We start from the raw sequence: 20,329 nt of genomic DNA on the forward strand, positions 1-20,329 counted from the left end.
GCCCCCTTCACGGGGCAGCATCGAGCACTGCAGGGGGAAGAACGACCCGGGACGCTCCTCACAGCAGCACAGCCGTTTATGAGCCCCGACAGCCCACCCCACCGTACAAAGGGTCCCCAAAAGTAGTTGTGGCCCAGAGGACCCAGCCCTTGGGCCTCCGGGTCCCATGTTCCTCACTCGGCCACGGCCGTGGCTGTCAGCCCCTCATCTGGATGCTCCGTCTCCCTCGGGCCCCGGCGTCACCCCCGGGTGGGGCCGCAGCAGCAGGGCTTGGCCGCAGAGGCCGGCCAGCACCCCTCCGGGGGGCACCACGTAGACCCTGCCGTCGGTGGTCCTGCTCGGGGCCAGCTGTGCCAGCTGCAGATTGCTCTCACAAAGCTGCTGGTAGTCCCAGAGCTGATAGTGCCAGCTCTTGCCCTGCTTGCAGAGGAGGTAGATGGCCTCCGGGGGATCTGGCAGGGGTGGTGGGGGCTTGCCGGAGGCCGGGTAGAACAGGCCCTTCAGCTCCGTGTCCTCCTCATAATCTGGGCTCAGGGCCGGGCCAGGAACCCCGAGCAGCACGCCTGTGGGAGGACAGGGGGGCTTTGCAGACGCGGCCTCGGGCCCTCCTCCTTGCGTGAGCCTCTCAGTTGCTTTCTGTCTGCCTCAGTGTCCCCATCAGTAAAATGGACGCCATAACAGCGTGCCCTCTGGGGGAGTCAAATGAGATGTGAAGGTGCCACCTGCACTACTTAGGGTGGCCTTTCTGAGGGCGGGGGGGCACCCGCACCCCTCCCAAAGATGATGAATCCAACACTGGGGGGGTCCTCACTGGGCCCTCTGCCCGGTGCCTCAAGCCCAGCAGGTCCCTCTGAAAGGAGCAGAGCTTGGCCCTCGGGCCCGTCCCACCCCCGTTACCTGCGCCCACGGCCCAGTGCGCCTTGTGCCCCCTCTTCTTGCAGGGCTCGTGATTGAAGTCCTCGTCGTAGCTGGGCGGGGGCAGTCAAGGCCAAAGCGGGCAGGGCAGGGAGGGCACCCCGGGGGCACCCGGACGGGGACGCCCGGCACGTGAAGGATACGGGACCAGCAGCGGGCGGCCGGAGATGAGGTGCTGTAGCACGCGGCTTCGGTTGGGCTCCCCGAGGCCTCCGGCCAGCAGCTCCGCCTGGCAGCCGAAGACCTCCTCGGCCAGCCTCGCCATGCTGGCGGCTGCGGCAAAGACGGGCAGGGGGTCAGCGCGGGCAGACGCGGTCCTCCCCTCCCTGCTCGGCCCCCACCGACCTGAGAACATCTCTCCGTGCGCAGTGTAGCCCCTCTCCCGAGCCAGGGCCACGATCCTCTCCAAGGGGACGTCCCGGGGGAGCGCCAGCAGAGAGCCCGCCATCCACAGCGCCACCAGGCCGCACCTGTGAGGGAGGGAGGGCCGGGGGAGGATGGGAGGGGGAGAACCCTCGGGGGGAAAGCGCCGGGCTGGGGTGGGGGCTCTCCCTGCGGGCCGGCCCCCCTCGTCCGGACCCTCCTGGAGCCTGGAGCCCGGAGGGACCTTTCTGGACTAGTCCAAAGCCTTCACGCTACGGGTGAATGAGCGAGAGCCGGGGCGGGGATCCCAGCAGCCCCGTGGCTCCTTCCAGGGCTCCCGCACCGGGTCCTACTGCCCGGCCCCTGCCTGTGTCCTTGGCCGAGGTTTACATGGCCGGACTCGGCTCATGGGTCCCCGAAGGGCTGATGCTGCTTCGTGCATCCTGACGTCGCCCTGTCCCGTCCTCGGGGGAATCCGGACGGGAGCGACGGTGCTCCAGGGGGAGGGGGGGACAGGCCCGAGCCTGGTCCCAGGCAAGCTGCGGGGGCGGGGCCAGCCAAGCCCCCTCCTGACCAGGCCCCCCTCCTCCCATCTCACTGCTCCCTGGGCCACAGCCCTCTGGGGGCCTTCTCTGAGGGACCCCTCCCTCCCCCCGGCCCGGGAGTCTGAGAGAGGGGTCAAGGGCTACCTACTGGGGGCCTTCCTGGATGAGAGAGGGCACGTCCGCACAGAAGAGAATCCACTTCAAGTCCCCCCTGAACCTGGAGGAAGACATTGCCCGGAGCGCTCAGAAGCCGGCCCGGGCCCGTCCCAGAGAGAGGCCGGCAGGGGGCCAACAATGCGGGGGGGACTTCGCGGCCTCCGGCGGCCCCTCACACTCACTCCCGCGCCGCGTACGTAGGAGAGAGAGCGGGCCGGGCTCGGCCTCAGACTTCTCGGAGGCTTCCGGGGTCAGCCCGGTCCCAGAAGGCAGAGCGCTCGTCCCGGGCAAGGGGCAACGATCATTACCTCACAACGGCCCGGGGGCAGGGGCGGCCATTCTCCCCATTTGGCAGCTGAGGAAACTGAGGCAGACTGAGGCGAAGGGGTTTGCCCAGGGTCCCAGGGCCGGAAAGTATCTGAGGCCACACTTGAACTCAGATCTCCCGGACGCCATGTACCACAAGCCCACAGGCCCCCACTAGCAGAGGTTCCTCCGGCTCAATCTCTTCATTACGTGGATGAGAAAGCCGAGGTCATGTGGTCGCCGAACACCTGGGACAAACGGAGGCAGGAGCCCCTGGTCCCCGACCGAGCCTCGTCCCTTCCTGGCTGCGAGACCTTGGACAAAACCCTTCCTGACCCGTGACTCAGTTTCCCCATCTGTAAAATGAAGAAATGGATTATTGGTCACTAAAGGTATCACATGAACTGGCAAGTGAGCGGTTAAAGACTTGAAGTGGGGGGGAGCCTCCCCCGCTACACAGAGACTCTGGGGGTGCTCCCGGCTCTGCTGCCCCCATCGCACAGGAACTGGAAGCCCCTCCCACTGTGCTGCCCCCATTTGTGCCATCTGCCAGAGGTTCTGGGGGATGCCCCCTGCTGCGCCCCCATCTGCCAGAGGTTCTAGAAGATGCCCCCGCTGTGCCCCCATCTGCCAGAGGTTCTAGAGGTTCCAGGAGATGCCCCCTGCTGTGCCCCCATCTGCCCAGAGGTTCTAGGAGATGCCCCCTGCTGCGCCCCCATCTGCCCAGAGGTTCCAGGAGATGCCCCCTGCTGTGCCCCCATCTGCCAGAGGTTCTGGGGGATGCCCCCTGCTGCGCCCCCATCTGCCAGAGGTTCCAGGAGATGCCCCCTGCTGTGCCCCCATCTGCCCAGAGGTTCTAGGAGATGCCCCCTGCTGCGCCCCCATCTGCCCAGAGGTTCTAGAGGTTCTAGGAGATGCCCCCTGCTGCGCCCCCATCTGCCCAGAGGTTCTAGAGGTTCTAGGAGATGCCCCCTGCTGCGCCCCCATCTGCCCAGAGGTTCTAGAGGTTCCAGGAGATGCCCCCTGCTGCGCCCCCATCTGCCAGAGGCTCGCTGCCGCAGACTCAGCACAGGACGCAGGCCGCCCCGACATCAGAGGCAGGAGGTCAGTGCCGGACTGGGGGAAGGGGCGCTGGGCCCTACCGGTCCTTGCTGTGCATCAGGAGCCGCCGCACATCGTCCCGGGCGCCCGGACTCCCTCCGGAGCCGGCCAGGGCCTCCTGCAGCAGGCGGCTCTTTTCCAGGCCGAAGACGTGGGGGGGCGCGGCAGGGAGGGCAGGGGGCAGGGGAGGGGGCACCGGGCACCCCGGGGCACTCATTCTGGGGGCTCAGAGTCTCCGAGCTTGGCACGGGAGAATTACAGCGTGTGGGAACCCAGAAAGGGACCTGGGTGCGAGTTTTAGGGGTAGAGGCCAAGAACAGGTCTGGGGAAAGTGACTTTTGAGCAAAGAAGTTCAAGTCTGGGGGTCTAGAGAGTGGGGATGGCCTAGGAAGCAACAGAGAAGTCAGAGGCCAAAGGTCAAGGTGAGCCCAATCAAGGAGCCAGGAAAGGTCAAGGGTCAGGAAAGCACGTGAGCTGAAGGGCCCAAGTCCCAAAGGGCAGGGACCCGGGAGGTAGGGCGGAGAGAAGGGTATCAAGGTCGGTGTTTCTAGGCTCCCGCCCACGCCCCCAAACCTCCACCTTCTCAAGATGGCGGCCGCCGCCGAACCACGTGACAGATACCTTCCCTTTTCCTCTTCAGCGTCCATCCCCCTCCCCGAATGAGATCACACGCCACGGGAGTCCGTAATAGGTCACGCATTGCTTACGTAAGACGCGGAGAAGGAATGAAACTAGGAGACATGCCCCTCCTCTTCTCGGCCATTCCAAGACGAAGCGGGAGCCAAAGTTGCATTGTGATTGGCAAAGGGTGCGCTTGTGAGGTGGGGCTATCTCTGATTGGTCAGACGTTCAGGCGTCAAGCATCTGGACTGGTTCCCCTAATGATGGGGGCGGAGCCTAGCGCTGCCGAGCCCCGCGGAGGAAGGACCCACCAGAGAGTCGCCGGTAGCACTCGCGGACGAACGCCATTAGTAAGTATTCCCCGTGGGTGGCCGTCATTGGGCCGGCCGGGCGGCGCGCTAGGCCTCCGGTGCTCGGATCCCTTCTCAGCGACTCCTCTCTTCTAATTCTCCCGCTCTTCCCTACCGGCTCCCACTTCGGGGTTCTCCTCCCTGGGGAGAGGGCGGGGCTTCGCGAGCGTGCACCAATGGCGGCGCGCCGGGTCCGGCTTGGGACACGTGGCCTGGGCCTTGCCGGGTACCCTCCCCCTCGCTTTCCGCCTCTTCCCGCCGCTCTGTAGGCGCCTCGGCGAGCTGCCGGCGTCTGGACGCGGTGGCCGGAGCCCCGCCTCCGGACCTAGGGCCGTTGCCCGTGGGCATCCGCCGGTGGCCTTGGTTCGGCCCTTCCCGCCCGTAGCCAGGTCGTGGGCGCTGGGCCGGCGCTTCCCCAGCGCGCCCCCCGGCGGCCCCGCAGTTTCGAATCCTCTCTTCCCCGAGCCACGTGACATTGTTCTGTTCCCCTCGTGCTTGGGCGCCGGAGTTCTTTTGTTTGTTAGCGGCCTTTTTCTAATCTGGCTGGCCCTGAGGGGGTGACTGAGACCAGCTAAAGGCCGTGCCCCTGCTAGCAGTGAGGGAGGGGGGCACTGAAGGAGTTAAACTGCCCCTCCCCTCCCCCCAGTTAGCGCCCTTTGCTTTGGGTCCTGCCCTTCCTGCCCTCTGACATCCTCATAAAGCTTTTTGCCCCGGAGCCTGTGAACTCTTTGCATTTTTGGCTTCCTTCTCCTTTCCTCTCTGGGCTGTTGAGATAATGACCGTGTTCTGTGACCAAAGGACTTCTGAATGGGAATTTCCCCCTGGTCCAGTCAGCAGCTCCTGGGGGACTGTTGCTCTTGCCCATGATCTCTTGGGATTTTGCGAAGGCCCTTTGCTGACCCCCAGGCCGTGACCTTCCTCTCCTGTGGATCCTCTGGTCTTACTGTCCAGGAGAAGGCGGCCATGGCGTCCACATTGCCCGGGGAAGTGATTCTCCTGCGATCTTTACTTCTGACAAGCATATGTAGCCCCCAAGAGCCTGCTTTGTGGGAGGCCCTCCATGAGGTGTGGGGACCCCATTCAATCAGTGTTTCTTGGGTGTGAGGGTGGGCCGACGGCTTGCTGCTAAGTACGGGTGCCTAGGACTGGGTTGGTGGGGGTCTCTTGCCCCGCTGTCCCATGGAAGTTAAGGGAAATAGGTCCAGAGGGAGCAGGAGTCAGAGTTCCCCACTTGAGTCTAGAGGGCTGGACTGGAATTGGAGGTGGCAGGTTGTGGCCAGTTGTAAGCGCCCCTTGGGTGTTGAGGTCTTGTGGCAGAGGCTGCTCTGACCAGAGGTGCTGGAGCAAGAAGGGCCTGGGTGATGGCTCTGGGATTCTGTAGGGTGAGAGGCCAAAGGAGGCCCCCAGGCTCGCTAACCCGGGTCCGCTGTCCTTGCAGGCCAAACACGAGACTTTTCTACTATGGCGGTGCCGGAGTCGCGCCCCAATCACACCATTTACATCAATAACCTTAATGAGAAGATAAAGAAGGATGGTGAGTCTGAGGCTCTGCTGCCGCCCCTCCTCCCATACCGCTGACTCCCCCCCACCCGGGCTGCTGTCTGAGGCCTGGCCTGACTGCCCCGTCTCTGGGCCTTCTTTCCCCAGAATTGAAGAAATCCCTCTACGCCATCTTCTCCCAGTTCGGTCAGATTCTGGACATCCTGGTATCAAGGAGCCTGAAGATGAGGGGCCAGGCTTTTGTCATCTTCAAGGAAATCAGCAGCGCCACCAACGCTCTCCGATCCATGCAGGGCTTTCCCTTCTACGACAAGCCCATGGTAAGAACTCTGACAGATTCACTTTAGTTTAAAACACTGATCGGTCTTCTGAGACCCCACCCACGGTCCAGGGGATAGAGGTAGAGCACAGGCCAGTAAGGCCGAACGAGGTGGAGCAGACGGAGCGAGTGGGCAGGGGGCTGGCGAGGGAACGTCCTGACTGGTAACACGAAGCTGGAATGTGGAGGTGGAAGCTGATGGGAGAAGTAGGTGAGAGGCGTCTCTGCTTACGGGCGGATAAATGAAAAGGCATCTAATAAAACTCACTGTGTGCAAAGTGCAGCTGGAGGCCCAGTTAGGAGGCTGAGTCAGCAAGCCCACCTTCTAATGAGGAGGACTTGGTAGTTTAGCCATAAGCCAGTGGGAATCCGTTAAAACGGGCTGTTGAACGCCTCCCACCCAGAAAACCTCAGTTCTATTTTAACCTGGTCCCGTGGTGGTCCCTCGGCCCTAAAGACTTTTGCGCAGGGAGTCGTCTGGGCCGACTTGGCCAGGATCTTTGACGTAGCTCTTGGAAGGCTGTCTGGGAGAGGACAGAGATCCCACGGCTTGGCGGGCTGGCTCCTGCATCGAGGGTGTTAGAGCCCTGAGAAGGATTTCCGCAAGCCGTGGAGAAGGGGTTGCTGTGTACCTTGGGCCCAAATTTCACTGGTCCACAGACCTAGGGCAGGAAGGGCCCTTAAAGGCGTCTCCTCCAGTTCTCTTATGGAGGGGACTGAAGCCCAGTGAGGTCACCCAGTTGGTAAACATCAGAGGCAGTGTTAGAATCTGGGCCCTGGCACCCTAGTTCTTTCCAGGCCTTGGCAGCCAGCGGGAGAATTGCTGCACCCCTGAGGGTGGGCCAGCCAGCCTTGGGGCCTTCGGGTCATTGGGAGAAGTGGCCGTCCCATCCTTCCTCAGCCCCAGGATCTCCCTGCATCCCAGAGCCCTTCCAGATCTGGTCAGATCTGAGCTCCTGCCCACTTGTTTTCTGTACCGTCCCGTGGTCAGTTACTCTGGGAGCCAGTGTCTTCCATGAAATGGGAGTAACTGAACCACCTGCCTCGTAGAGCCAGGGATTGCTCAGCTGATGTTTTGGAAACACCTACTATGTGCCGAGTATAGGGAATGCAAAGATTGTCTCGGGGAGCTTGCGTCATGCAGGATAAAGATGAGAGTAGCTGGGGCTGGACCCATGAAGATGTCCTGAGTTCAAATCTGGACTCAAGATATCCCCAGCTGTGTGATCCTGGGCAGGTCACTTCACTGCTGTCTGCCTCAGTTCCCTCTCCTGTAACGTAGGGATGATCACAGCCCCCTCCTCCCAGAGTTATGAGGACTTGATGAGAACATATTCACAAAGTCCTTCAGGCTCACAGTAGGTGCTTGATAAATGCTGGTTTTACGGAATAAAGAAAGTGCTTTTTGAACCTTAGTAAAGTGGAAAGTATGTTGTGTAGTAAGCCCTGAGCCTCAGCCAGGAATCAGTGGAAGCTCTGAGAAGTCTCGGTCACCTGACCAGACACATCTTGTTGGTTCTGTTAGGGACTGGTGATGGGGACCTCGTTATCTGTAGAGGAAGAGCTCATCTTAGTCCCGGCTAGTTTGGTTCGCTAATTCTTGCTTGTTTGGAGAGGAAAGAGGCCCTGGGTTCTGTCTGAAAGTCAGGCTTCAGTTGGCTCAGCGGCCCTGGGTTGTGGTCCTTGCTCCTGGGCACTGAGTGCCTCTCTGCATGTCAGGCTCTTCATCTGTGAAAGGGGCGGGCTTGCGTTGGCTCTGTGGGCCTCTGCAGGGCCCGTCTGCTGCCGGCCCTCCCCCCAAGTGCTTGGCCCCATGGGGGAGGGTGGGAGAGGGAGCCCTTTGCTCACTCATCTTTCTGGGTGATTCAGAGAATCCAGTATGCCAAGTCGGACTCCGACATCATTGCCAAGATGAAGGGCACCTACGTGGAGCGTGACCGGAAGCGGGAGAAGAGAAAGCCCAAAGGCCAAGAAACCCCTGCGGTCAAGAAGGCTGTTCCCGGGGGGGCGGCGGCCCCGGTTGTGGCTGCTGTCCAGCCTGTCCCGGTGAGTGTCCCGGCCTCCCTGATCGGCGGTCCCCGTGGCCTCCTCACCGCGCCTCCTGTCCGGGTCTCTGATCCTTTGTTTCTTTTTCCAAGGGGATGCCGCCCATGACCCAGGCCCCCCGCATCATGCACCATCTTCCAGGGCAGCCACCATACATGCCTCCCCCAGGGATGATCCCCCCGCCCGGCCTGGCCCCTGGGCAGATCCCACCTGGCGCCATGCCCCCGCAGCAGATGATGCCTGGACAGATGCCGCCCGCCCAGCCGGTGAGCCCAGCTTGGTCCCTTTTGCTCCGCTGGGGATGTGGCTGGGGGGGGGGGGAGGGGGGAGGGGGAGCGGCCTTGGCTGAGGTCCAGCCTGGGAACCCCACCTCACGCCGGCTCTTTCCTCCTCCGTAGCTGTCTGAAAACCCACCCAACCATATCCTGTTCCTCACTAACCTGCCAGAGGAGACCAACGAGCTCATGCTGTCTATGCTCTTCAATCAGTAAGTCTTGGGGATGGGCCTGGGAGAGCCAGGGTCGGGGGGCCTGAGGCCAGTGCAGACCATCATCCCCATCTCTGGAGCAGCCCCCTCCCCTCTTCACGCTCAGCCACAGCTGGGCCTTGGACAACACGGGACGTTGGGTAGGTCCCTCTGCCCTCTCTGGGCCAAATGCCGGGTTCGTGACCCTGTGTCGGCAGCCGTCACCTCCACAATTCCAAGTGGAGGTGGAGGCCGAGGGTCTGAATCCCGGCTCTGTGGGCCTCGGTTTCCCCTGTGTAAGAAGCGGGGGATCGGAGCTTCCGTCTGGGACCTTTCATCTGAGAGCCTTGCTTCCCCCCAGGTTTCCTGGCTTCAAGGAGGTGCGCCTGGTTCCTGGGCGCCACGACATCGCTTTTGTGGAGTTTGACAACGAGGTGCAGGCTGGGGCTGCCCGAGACGCCCTGCAGGGCTTCAAGATCACCCAGAACAATGCCATGAAGATCTCTTTTGCCAAGAAATAGCCCCGCCCCTTCTCCCGGCCCCCCCTCCCCCTTCTTTCCTTCCAGGGTGACCCTCCCCCTGCTCTTCTGCTCGGGGCTGTCGTCCCCTGAAGGTAAGTCCCTGCTCCCTCCTCCCCCTGTTGCGTGAGTGTGCCTGCCCTGCGTGCATGTGCCTCAGCATTGTACCCAGAGTCTGCCCTACAGACATTGCACCTGGAGCTGTGGGGCAAAATAAAAGACTGCAAGCCTTGGTTTTTCACTGCGTGGTCCTCCTCTCTCCCATGGTCCCCTGGGCCGCTGGGCTTAGTAGGCGCTCGCCCTCCTCCCACTGGGTGCAAGGGGGGCCTGGGCTGCAGGGTGCCGTGACCCCTGCGACGCGGGAGCCTGCCGCGCCGGGCCTGGATGCTGGCCCAGGAAGGCTTGTCCGGTCTGCACCCCTTTGCCAGCTTTCTCCCGGCACGTAGTCTTGGTCTGGGGCACCTTTCTGGCAAAAGGGCTTCGAGCCGGGGCCTGGGTCAGTCAATCTTGGACCCCGGGGGCGGGAGTGCGCACACCCAAATCAGACTTCTCCCTACATGAGGATGTGTGGATTGTGTAGCATCTGTCTAGAGCGTGACCCCCTGCTTTCTTCAGGACAGACCCCCTGTCGGGGGCCCCGGGGCCTGCTTCCCACCCACTGTTTGGCTCCTGAACTGGCAGCAGGGTCCACACACGTCTGGATTTGCAGTTGGCATGAGCTTTGATTCAGTGCCCTTCATCTGTCATGCATGACCAGGCAAAACCTGGGCCTTGGGTAACCCCTCTGTAAAATGGGGAGGGCAACTGGGGTGTCAGTATATAGAACCAGGCCTGGCATCCTGGGTGCAAACTCGGTCTCCAGCACTTCCTAGCTGTGCGACACTGGGCAGATCACTTCACCCTGTCTGCCTCAGTTTTCTCTGTAAAACAAGCTGAAGACAGAAGTGGCAAAGCCTGCGGTTCGTTCTCTGCCAAGAAAACCCCAAAATGGATTCACAAGTCAGACCCGACCCAAGTGACTGCACAGCTGCAAACGGGGCACCTTGTGAGCCCTAGTTTTGTGCTCCTTTGACGGCGGGAGCGACCGACTTGCCCCGGGGGAGGAAGGGAGCCAGGAAGTTAGGGGCATTCACCTCCCCAAAGCTTTGGGAACAGAACGCAGGATTGAGGGTGCAGTCAAGTAAAGCAGAGAGAGGGGAGAAATCCTGCTCGGGGAAGATGGGGGTGACCAGAGGGAAGGTTCGGAGGAGGGGCCGGGGGTTGAAGGCAGAGGCTTGGTGATGGCATGTTCTAGCACCTTGGCCAGCTCCCCATCATGGGTGCTCTTCAAATGGCTTTCCTAGGCCCCACGTGGGCTCAGCAGCTGCTGTGATTTTTCTTCTTAGAGATCAGTTACCCCAAAGCAAGGCGTGGAACAGCCACGGGAGGTTTTCATCTCTGCATCAACCAGGGACCTGGAGGACTCGGGAAAAGGGCTGGGCGAGGCAGCTAGGTGGTGCAGCACGTAGGGCGTTGGCCCTTAAGGCCCGGTGTTCAGATCTGGCCCCCAGCACTAGCTTTGTGAGCCTGGGGAGGAAAGGACTGATCCTAGCGTGGCTGGAACCCCAGGGAGGATGAGACCTGGGACTGCATGGAGAACTCCAGCGAGGAAGGTCAGGCCTGTCTTTGTGACTTAGTTGCCCAAGAGGGTTAATGATGCTCGTGGGCCACAGGCAACACTGGCGCTCCGGGCCGGCTCTCCGATCGGCCTCCTGGCTACCGCGAAGTTTGGAAGGAGGGGTGGGTGGGAAGAAGTGGCTTGTACCCAGCAGGACTTTCATTTCTTCTCAAGAGTGTGGCGGCAAGAGGTGCTGAGGATTTTTACTCAGACTTAGGATTTAGGGTATTAAAGTAACTCTGGAAGATGGGTTGGGTCAAGGGTGATGCTTGAAAGGGAAAAGGAGCATATTTGGCTGATAAAAGCAAGAGGGCCACCTAGGTGGCGCAGTGGGTAGAGCACCGGACCTGAGTTCAAATTTGGCCTCGGACACATGATGCCTCCTAGCTGTGTGATCTTGGCCAAGTCACTTAGCCCCAGTTGCCTCAGCAAAAGAAAAGGTTAAAAGCAAGAAACAATGGATTTAGAGACCTAATCAATGTGAGTGAAGAGAAGACATTGAGGAGAGATGAGACGAAGCAATGGCTAGGGGGAATAAGAAAGCAGTCAGGGCCAAAATAGCCTACTTGGGTCACTCCCAGGGAGTGCTCTCAAGTGGCCTAAAGGAGGCACAGGATTTGGGGGAGAAGGTGAGGTCTACAACCTTTCATGAGGAGCTGGTGATGGGTAGCGTACAGGCATCCATGACACGTGTTGAAAAGTTGGGAGGGGGCAACATGTGGATTTGGGAGTCATATTAGAGCTGAAAATTGAACCCATGGAGCCCTGAGATCACAGAAGAGGGCCTGGGGGTGACACACATGCTTTGGGACCAGGCAAGGGAAGAAGGTCTGGCAAAGGTGGTTAACAGTGTCAAAACCTGCTGAAAAGTTGGAGAAAAGGGAAGGAATCGACCATCTGCAGGCAGGGCCAGATGAATTTTTGAAAACATGGGAGACCTGGGCACATTTGTAGGTGGAAGGCTCAGGAATGAGTAGGGGAGATACCTAATAGGGAATGATGGGAGGACACACGGAATAGGGAATGATGGGAGGACACAGAATAGGGAATGATGGGAGAATTAATAGGGAATGATGGGAGGAGAAAGCTTTGGGGAGACCAAGGAAGGACAGGGCCGGGGCTGAGGATCCCAGCATACCCCTGCATGGGGCATTGGAATCCCAGGCTATGCTGAGTGCACTGCTTTGGTGATGGCGGCCTTGCCCTCCTGGTGAATATATAGTCCTGGGAGGAGCTGGGGATGAGGGAGCTGGAAGGGATTCCCAGTCCCAGGAGGATCCCCCAAAACGGTCAGGGTGGAAATCACATCTGTTGAACCTTGGAAATACTTCAGTAGACCATAAGGAACCTCCATCCCAGTCATGCCAGGTTTCATGAGGTAGAAGGGGGTGGGATGAGAACTAAGAGTTTCCCCAGAAATGGAAGAGCTGTGAAGGGCCTTGGTGAGACAGGTAGACAGTAGGCTTCCATTGAATATTTTTTGGGCTCCTAGTGTTGCTCAAAAGATGGCAGGTGGCAGAGGAGCAAAAAGGAATCATGGAAGAAGCTGATTTCAGCTCAGTGGATCCAAATATAGTATCGGCTGATGTTGAGAGCTGACGGTAGTGAGCTCCCTCACTGGAGGCTCCTACCTGGACGACCACCGATCAAGGATGCTGTAGGACAAATGCCTGCCCTGGTGTGGCCTGGAGGAAGGCCCTGGCAAAGTCTTCTAAATTAGAGTCTGTGACAACTCAACTTTGTCTTTCCCCCTTTGAGTGGATCTTTTCCCACTTGTATAAGATGACGGGTTTCTGGTGCTTTGGGGAAAACAACTGGATTCAGGACCCGAGTTCAGCCCTGCAGCTCCCTCCCTCATTACCTTAGGGGTCTCTTCCCCTTCCTGGGTCTCTACTCTTCCATCTGTAAAGTGCAGTGGTTGGAGCAGGTGCCTTCCAACTTTCCATTTCTTATTCCTCTTTCTGAAATGAGGGGGTTGGTCCCCCTGGAGCCCCTCTCTATCATCTGCCCAGAACTTAGGCAGCATCAAATCCCAACTGAATCTTGGCCTCCTGCGCTGCCTCCCGGCCCCACAACCCGAGAAGTCAGGAGAGGAAGGCAGAGCCTGGAATCCTGCGGAGAATTTCCTGTGGGCAAGGGAGGAATGGCAAGGGAACAAGGAGGCTCTTGAGGAGATTGGGTGGAGAGGGAGCCGCCTCTCAGGCTCTGCCTTCCTCGCCTGAATTCTCTGGTTGAGGGGCCAGAGGCGGTGCAGGAGGGCAAGATTCGAGGTTGGGAGCTGATGCTGGCTGGGACCTGGGCAGCTTTTGAGAATAGAGCTCTTTTTCAGCATTTGCAGGAGGGCAGGAAATACCAGACTAGTTATTTCCCCAAGAGCAGGGTTAATAGCAGTTCCCTAAACCACTTGGAGACTTGGATCTGTCCAAGTTGGTGAGAGCTTGGCAGCTTACAGAGTGGAGAAGGACTCAGGGCGGGGATGGCAACTACAGAATTGACAGGCAGACCCCCCAGGTGAAGCGACAAGGGAGTTCTGGTAGTCTCAGTCTGTCCCTTAGACCGCATACAGACCCAAACTTATCCGCGCATCATGATCCGGACCCCTGTTTCTCTGCTCCTTGCTGCCATTATTCTCAGCAGCCTCCCCAATCTGGGCTTTGGGGGGCGACTGATGGCCAAACTGGCAGCCAGGAAGCTGTGTGCAGATGAAGAATGCAGCTGTGAGGTTTTGGGGCATGGGGGGTGGTGGGCACCGGGTGCTGGAGGGGGACAGGGTGGGTGCTTTGGGCCAGGAAAAGAGGGACTGCGATGGGCACCTTCTATTTTCCCAGAAAGTGGAACAAATGTCATCTCCGGTGCCAGGATTGGATCTGAACAGTCCTGGGCTTTCCTGTGGCTGCTCCGGAGTAGAGTACATTCAGGAAACCGCCTCCTAAGTATCCCCCAACAATCCTTTCTGCCCTAGACCCTATCTCTCAGGCCGTCGCCCTGCAAGACTATTCAGCCCCAGACTGCCGTTTTCTATCTGTACAGCAGGGCCAAGTCGTCTTTGTCTACTCTAAGCTGATGGGCCGAGGACGCCTCTTCTGGGGAGGCAGTGTGAGTCTTGGCTGGACCCTGAAATTGGGAGGGACGCTAGGATTGGGGTTTGGGGATGAGGGTGGGGAGAAAAAGATGTGGTGGAAGGGATCCTGAAGCCCCCATTTTTTTTTAAGAGATCTAGATAGCACAGTAATGCCTAAGTTTAAGCCGGCCTCAGATATTTATTAGCTGTTTGGCTCCGAACAGATCACCTCTGTCTGCAGCCTTATTTCTGCAGGGCTGTTGGGATGGTCGGGGGTGGTTCTGGCTTGCAAGCTCTTACCATATGCTCCCTACCCCCCATACCAGGTTCAGGGGGAGTACTATGGGGCCCAGCCTGCCCGCTTGGGCTACTTCCCAAGCAGCATCCTCCGAGAGGACCATGTCCTGAAGCCAGGAAAGGTGGAGGTTAAAACGGAGGTGAGTGACCAGCAGCCCCCGTCACTACCTTTCTCCCCCTTTTGCTCCCTTGATGATTAAATCCTATCTTCTAATCCCTGACCCACCAAAGTAACCACCAATGGCCTGAGGCAAGCAAGCCCCTTTACCATTCTTGGGTCTCAGTTTCCCCGGCTGTTGGCTGAGAGCCTCAGACCGATGGCTTCTCCGAGCTACTCTCAGTTTCCTCATCTGACAGTTTGGGAAGAGTTAAATGAAATCATTCTAACGCCTTTATTAAGGCTCACATTTTTGGTTAATCTCTTCTGATATTTGCCTGCCCTGCCAATCCCTGGCTCCTAAGCTTTTTTGTAGAAACATTTTGGTTTCCCTGACACGGGGACTGGCATTTTGGGGACCCTTTCCCCTTCTGCCCAAACTGCTATTTCCCGCGTCCCTCCGCATCCCACTCTCCACTACCCCCTCTTCCCGCCCGCAAGGTTGCGCCCTTTGCCCTTCCACCTCATCTCTCATTTCAGAAGTGGGACTTTTACTGCCAGTGAGTCCAGGCTGCCCCTGGCCCTGTCTCTGCCCGGCTGGAGAAGCAGATGTTGGCCCGAGCCCCGGGACGTCTGCCGCCCCTCCCCTTCCCGTGCCCCTTGCCCAGTTTTGTGCCAATAACACCCGTGTGCAGCAGAGTCTGGTCGTGGTGAATTTGTATGTGCTTGTGTACGCGTTAGCGTGTGTAGGTGTAATTAGTTGCTAGGCAGACTTTCCCTTCAGAGGGATCCGAAGACCCGGTTATTTTTGCCTCTTTCCAGCAAGGCATTAGAAATAAACCAATCAGAAGGTGGGGGTGTGACTAGGCTAGAAGGGTGGAGCCATAAGGGCAGAGATTTAGGGTTGGAAGAACGGACTACTCAATGGGGCATGTTAAAGTAGGCGGGGCCCAGTGGGAACGGACCAATCAGATCACGAAGCAGGGTCGCCATCACTCAACAAAAAGCCTCTTGGGAATCACCGAGCCAATCAGAAAAATCCCTAGGTGAGAGGCGGCTTCTCTTGACAGGACTCGGGGTTCAGCGATGATTCTGGATCAGTCGTCACGGGGGGGTGGGGCGATGCCCTTTTCCGTGCTCTCGTCGCCGCTGCTGGTCTCTTCCCGTGCCCTCTGCGCTAGTCCCGGTCCCGTGCTCACTCCTTTCCTATCCCTCTCGGCTTCGACTGCCGAGTCCTTTCCTTTCCGCCAATCCCTTGCCGTCCACTTGACCCTTTGAATTCATTCCTACTCTATCCCGGACCGCGGCAGGTCCCTCCTCCTGCGCTCCAAATGCTGTCTCTTCCTGGGGCCCCGCCTTCTATCCCATAGCCCACCTTCTTCCTTCTCCTGACCAATCGTGGGCTCAGATTGCCAAGCCCCGCCCCACTCCGGCCTCCAATCCTTCCTTGCTGGCTCAACCAATCCACGGTCTCCTCCTCCCTCTTTCCGAAGCCAGGACTAATCGAGCTACTGGATCAGGCCCCTGCCTACTTTCTCTAGTCCCTTTCTGCTGGTCGTCCCCCGCATCCTCGCTCCCCGGCGCTGGCCTCAGAACCAATCCCTTGCTCGGGTCGCGGCTCCGCCTCCTCCAGGAGGGGGCGTGTCCTCGGAGGCCGCAGCGGGACCGGGACCGCGGCTGAGAGCCGGAAGGAGGAGGAGGAGGAGGAGGAGGAGGAGGAGAAGGCGGTGTCGGGAGGTTGGGGGGGCGGAGCCCGAGCCCGAGCCGGAGCCGGAGCCGAAGCCGGAACCGGAACCGGAGCCGGTGCCAGAGCCGCCGCGGCCGCCGCGGCTAGACATGGCCGAGACGTACGGTGAGGAGGGGCCGGGGCCAGGACCGGGACGGGACCGGGGCGGGGCGGAACCCTGGGTTTCCTCCTCCTCAGCGATGCTGTGTGACGCCGGGCTGGGCGCTGCCCTCTCTGGGCCCCGCGAGTCCCTGTCTCCATCACGGGCCCCTTCTCCATCACCGGCCCTGTCCCCGCAGATTTCCTCTTCAAGTTCCTGGTGATTGGCAGCGCCGGCACCGGCAAATCGTGTCTCCTTCACCAGTTTATCGAGAACAAGTGTAAGGACCCCCCACCCGTGTCCGTGGTTCTGATTGGGAAAGGGGCCGAGGGAGCCAGGCGGTCAGGGTGTTGCGGGGGGGCTTCTGCCCCGGACAGGTGCTGACGCCCCCTCCCCTCCTCAGTCAAGCAGGATTCCAACCACACCATCGGCGTGGAGTTCGGCTCCAGGGTGGTCAACGTGGGTGGAAAGACGGTGAAACTGCAGATCTGGGACACGGCCGGCCAGGAGCGGTTCAGGTGTGGGGACGCGGGGGCTGTGGGGAAGAAACGGGGCTGGCCTGGGCCCGGGACTCGCCCTTCGAAGGGCCGGCTTAGGACCCATCGCTGCTCTTTGCAGGTCAGTGACGAGAAGTTACTACCGGGGAGCGGCGGGAGCGCTGCTGGTCTATGATATTACCAGGTGGGTGACGGGGACTCGGCTGGAAGCTGAGCGGGAGGGGGGACGCGGCCTCTGAGTCTCTGCTGCCTGCCCTCCCGCTCCTCAGCCGAGAAACCTACAATTCCCTGACCAACTGGCTCACGGATGCCCGGACACTGGCCAGCCCCAACATCGTGGTCATCCTGTGTGGGAACAAGAAGGATTTGGACTCAGAGCGAGAGGTCACTTTCCTGGAGGCCTCCCGATTTGCCCAGGAGAATGGTGAGCTCCCAGCACCAACTGAGGGGGGTGGGACAGGAGCAGACCCCCCACCTCCCCACCAGTAAGGGCCTGCAGCTGTCCTGAGAGCTCCATCACTGGGTAACATGCTATGTTTCAAGGTTATCCCAAGAGCTTTGTCCACCAGGGCTGCTTTGTGTTTCCAAGGATGCCCTAAGGGTTCTACTTGAGACACTGTTAAAGGATAGTCCGAGGGTTCTGTCCACTTGTGAGACATTGTGTTCTAGGATTGTGTCCATTTGGGACACTCTGTGTTCCAAGAATGCCCCAAGGATTCTACATGTGACACTTTGTTCTAGGACAACCCAAGGGTTTTGTCTACTGTCTTGTGTTCTAGGAGGCCCCAAAGGCTCTCTCTACTTATATTTTCTCTTATAAGAATATCCCTAGGGTTCTGTTCACTTGTGACCTATGTTTTAAGGATGCCCTAAGGGTTCTGTGTCGTTATGATACTCTGTTCTAAGGATGCCTCAAAGGGTTTGTCTATAATACTCTGGTCTAAGGATGCTAAGGAGTCTGTCTATTTGGAACAGTCTTCTGTTCGAAGGATGCCCCAAGAGTTCTACTGATGACACTTTGTTCTAGGATGAACCAAGGGTTCTGTCTACGTCTTGTGTTCTGGGGTCTCCCAAAGGCTTTGTCTATTTATATTTTCTATTATAAGTTCTGTTCACTTGTGACCTCTGTTCTAAGGATGCCCTAAGGGTTCTGTCTCCTTACAATACTATATTCTAAGGATGCCTCAAAGGGTGATACTCTGGTCTAAGGATGCTAAGGACTCTGTCCATTTGGAACATTCTTGTGTTCCAAGGATGCCCCAAGGATTCTACTGATGACACTTTGTTCTAGGATGAACCAAGGGTTCTGTCTACTGTCTTGTGTTCTGGGGTCTCCCAAAGGCTTTGTCCACTTATATTTTCTATTATAAGAATATCCCAAGGGTTCTGTTCACTTGTGACCTCTGTTCTAAGGATGCCCTAAGGGCTCTGTCTCCACTTATGATACTCTGTTCTAAGGATGCCTCAAAAGGTTTGCCTATTTATGATACTCTGGTCTAAGGATGCTAAAGAGAATGTCCATTAAAGAAGAACATTCTTGTGTTCTAAGGATGCCCCAAGAGTTCTACTGATGACACTTTGTTCTAGGATAAACCAAGGGCTCTGTCTACTGTCTTGTATTCTGGGATGCTCCAAAGACTCTGTCTACTTATGATATTTTCTATTATAAGGATATCCTAAGGGTTCTGTTCATTTGTGGCCCTATGTTCTAAGGATACTCCAAGGATTCTGCTTGTAATATTTTGTTCTAGGATAGCCCAAGGGTTCTGTGAACTTGGGACACTCTGTGTTCCAAGGATGCCCAAGTTCTGTTCACTTGTGGCACTGTATTTTAAGGCTGCCGCAAGCATTTTGTCCACTTAGGATGCTCTGTTCTCTTAGGAGGTCCCAAGAGTTCTGTTTTTGATAATCTGTGTTCTAAGTGTTCTGTCCACTTGGGATGGATCCATCTACTTGGGACACTTGTGTTCTAAGGGTCCCAAGGGTTCTGTCCATTTGGAACGTTTGTATTCTAGGATATCCCAAGAGCTGTGTCCACTCACGATACCCTTTTTATGCTACTCCAAAGGTTCTGTCCACTTGTGACACTGTTATGGGCTGCCCCAAGGGCTCTGATAGCACTGATCTAGGCTGCCTCGAGGATTTTCTGTCTTAGGGTAACATTTGGCATTGAGGTTGCTCCCTGGGGTCTGTTTCTTCAAAACACACTATGGTCTCAGGGCCCCATGGTTCCAACTCCATGTTCGAGAGGCTGGGGGGGAGGGAAGTAGATGCCATGTCTCCGCCCTGGGGTCAAGTGGTGCTCGATTCCTGACAGAGCTGATGTTCCTGGAGACCAGCGCCCTGACGGGCGAGAATGTAGAAGAAGCTTTTCTCAAGTGTGCCCGAACCATCCTGAACAAGATCGACTCGGGTGAGGTCCCATGGGCGGCCAGGGCCGGGGCTGGGGGGCGGCCAGGGCCCCCTTCCTTTCCATCTGCGGGCCTGTCTCTGGGCATCTCTGTGGGTGTCGCTCCTTGGGCCTGTCACGTCCCATACCTGTTTTCCTCTCCCTTGTCCCTTTCTCCCCAGGTGAACTGGACCCAGAGAGGATGGGGTCGGGTATCCAGTACGGCGACGCCTCCTTACGCCAGCTTCGCCAGCCCCGGGGCACTCAGGCCCAGAGCAGACAGCAGTGCGGCTGTTGACTTTCCTCTCTCCCTTGTGGCTTGGAGGGCTGGACATCCGCCCCCACTCCGGGATGCCAGAGAGAAGCTGTGGATCGGGGCCCGGGGACCAGCTACGTCCAGCTCCTTTCCCCCATTCAGTTCCCTTTCCTTGCCTGATCTGGCCCGTGGCCCTCCCCCTCCCATTCTGCCCCAGTTTCTCTGAGAGGGCATTAAACACAGAGTGGGCTCCCTCTGCACTCCGGGGGGGCCTGGGAGGGACCCCCGTCTGAGCCATTGGGGGTGGAGCTGAGGGAATGCCCCCTCCCCCCATCTACAACCCTGAGCCTTGGAGTAGCTACACCTGGCTTGTTACCAACCTTATGACCTTTTCCATTATCGAAACTCTAGGACCAGGGGCTTGAGTCCCCACCAGTCTCTATCCTCCCAGAACCCCAAGGGCCCTGCTGACCCATGTAAATGGTATTTATTAGTCTGGGGGGGCATTAGGTGGGGAGGGGACCATCACAAGTCAGTTTCCACATACACACACGCCACGCGCACACACTATATATTGATATATAAAACGATGTGTTGTTTTTTTTCAGCTGTCTGAGTTTCTTTAGTCTTGGGGTCAAAGAAATTCCGGACAAGGGGCGGGAATTCTAGAATGACAATTTCGGGGTGTAGGATGTGGCAGCTTGCAAAGGCTGGCATGGGGACTGCCCTAGGTCCTGGCTGGGGTGGACTGGCCTGGGTGGGGTCTGAAGCCTGGGAGATGAATTGGTTGGGGTGGAGTGGGGGGCCTAGGTCAGGGATGAGGTTTGGGAGGGCGGGGCCTGGGCTGGGTCCCAGGCCAGAGAGGGGACTGTGAAAGGGGAGAGGTGGTTGGTTGGATGGGTAGGGGTCAGGGATTAGGTTGGAGAATTGAGGGGGGAGAGGGGGGAGAGAAAAGGAGGTTGGGTCTGCAGTTGGAGGTCCCTAATGGAGACTGGGATAAAGGGCAGGTGGGAGTCTGGGGGTGGGGGCTGGGGTTCCCTACT

At 58.5% G+C, this 20,329-nt stretch overlaps 4 protein-coding genes across 6 annotated transcripts; 3 read left to right on the forward strand and 1 right to left on the reverse strand.

Moving 5' to 3' along the window:
- Positions 1-58: 58 nt before the first annotated feature.
- ACTMAP (actin maturation protease) lies at positions 59-4,189 on the reverse strand. 3 transcript variants are annotated; one of them, XM_051989208.1, is made up of 6 exons: positions 4,094-4,189; positions 1,972-2,040; positions 1,261-1,385; positions 1,059-1,188; positions 898-968; positions 59-563 (listed from the first exon to the last, which is right to left on the reverse strand). In XM_051989208.1, exons 1-6 carry the CDS (start codon positions 4,177-4,179, stop codon positions 205-207), a joined length of 840 nt encoding a protein of 279 aa, XP_051845168.1. In that variant the 5' UTR covers positions 4,180-4,189; the 3' UTR covers positions 59-204. The 3 variants fall into 3 exon arrangements, with proteins under 3 accessions (XP_051845168.1, XP_051845167.1, XP_051845169.1); XM_051989207.1 differs by lacking the exon at positions 4,094-4,189 and adding an exon at positions 3,428-4,017; XM_051989209.1 differs by lacking the exon at positions 4,094-4,189 and adding an exon at positions 2,288-2,487.
- Positions 4,190-4,269: 80 nt separating this feature from the next.
- SNRPA (small nuclear ribonucleoprotein polypeptide A) lies at positions 4,270-9,447 on the forward strand. The gene is made up of 7 exons (XM_051989211.1): positions 4,270-4,357; positions 5,796-5,891; positions 6,005-6,177; positions 8,046-8,222; positions 8,315-8,488; positions 8,621-8,709; positions 9,050-9,447. Exons 2-7 carry the CDS (start codon positions 5,819-5,821, stop codon positions 9,207-9,209), a joined length of 846 nt encoding a protein of 281 aa, XP_051845171.1. The 5' UTR covers positions 4,270-4,357; positions 5,796-5,818; the 3' UTR covers positions 9,210-9,447.
- Positions 9,448-10,599: 1,152 nt separating this feature from the next.
- On the forward strand, positions 10,600-15,015 carry MIA (MIA SH3 domain containing). Its single transcript, XM_051989227.1, has 4 exons — positions 10,600-13,580; positions 13,826-13,959; positions 14,251-14,361; positions 14,859-15,015. The coding sequence occupies exons 1-4, from the start codon at positions 13,451-13,453 to the stop codon at positions 14,880-14,882; spliced, it is 399 nt and encodes a 132-aa protein (XP_051845187.1). The 5' UTR covers positions 10,600-13,450; the 3' UTR covers positions 14,883-15,015.
- A 1,022-nt stretch (positions 15,016-16,037) lies between these two features.
- Positions 16,038-19,893, forward strand: RAB4B (RAB4B, member RAS oncogene family). The gene is made up of 7 exons (XM_051989226.1): positions 16,038-16,170; positions 16,344-16,424; positions 16,548-16,662; positions 16,763-16,825; positions 16,911-17,065; positions 18,959-19,054; positions 19,213-19,893. Exons 1-7 carry the CDS (start codon positions 16,155-16,157, stop codon positions 19,326-19,328), a joined length of 642 nt encoding a protein of 213 aa, XP_051845186.1. The 5' UTR covers positions 16,038-16,154; the 3' UTR covers positions 19,329-19,893.
- Positions 19,894-20,329: the final 436 nt, after the last annotated feature.

Source organism: Antechinus flavipes, chromosome 3 (genome assembly GCF_016432865.1).
Source record: "Antechinus flavipes isolate AdamAnt ecotype Samford, QLD, Australia chromosome 3, AdamAnt_v2, whole genome shotgun sequence".
Lineage (NCBI taxonomy): Eukaryota > Metazoa > Chordata > Mammalia > Dasyuromorphia > Dasyuridae > Antechinus > Antechinus flavipes.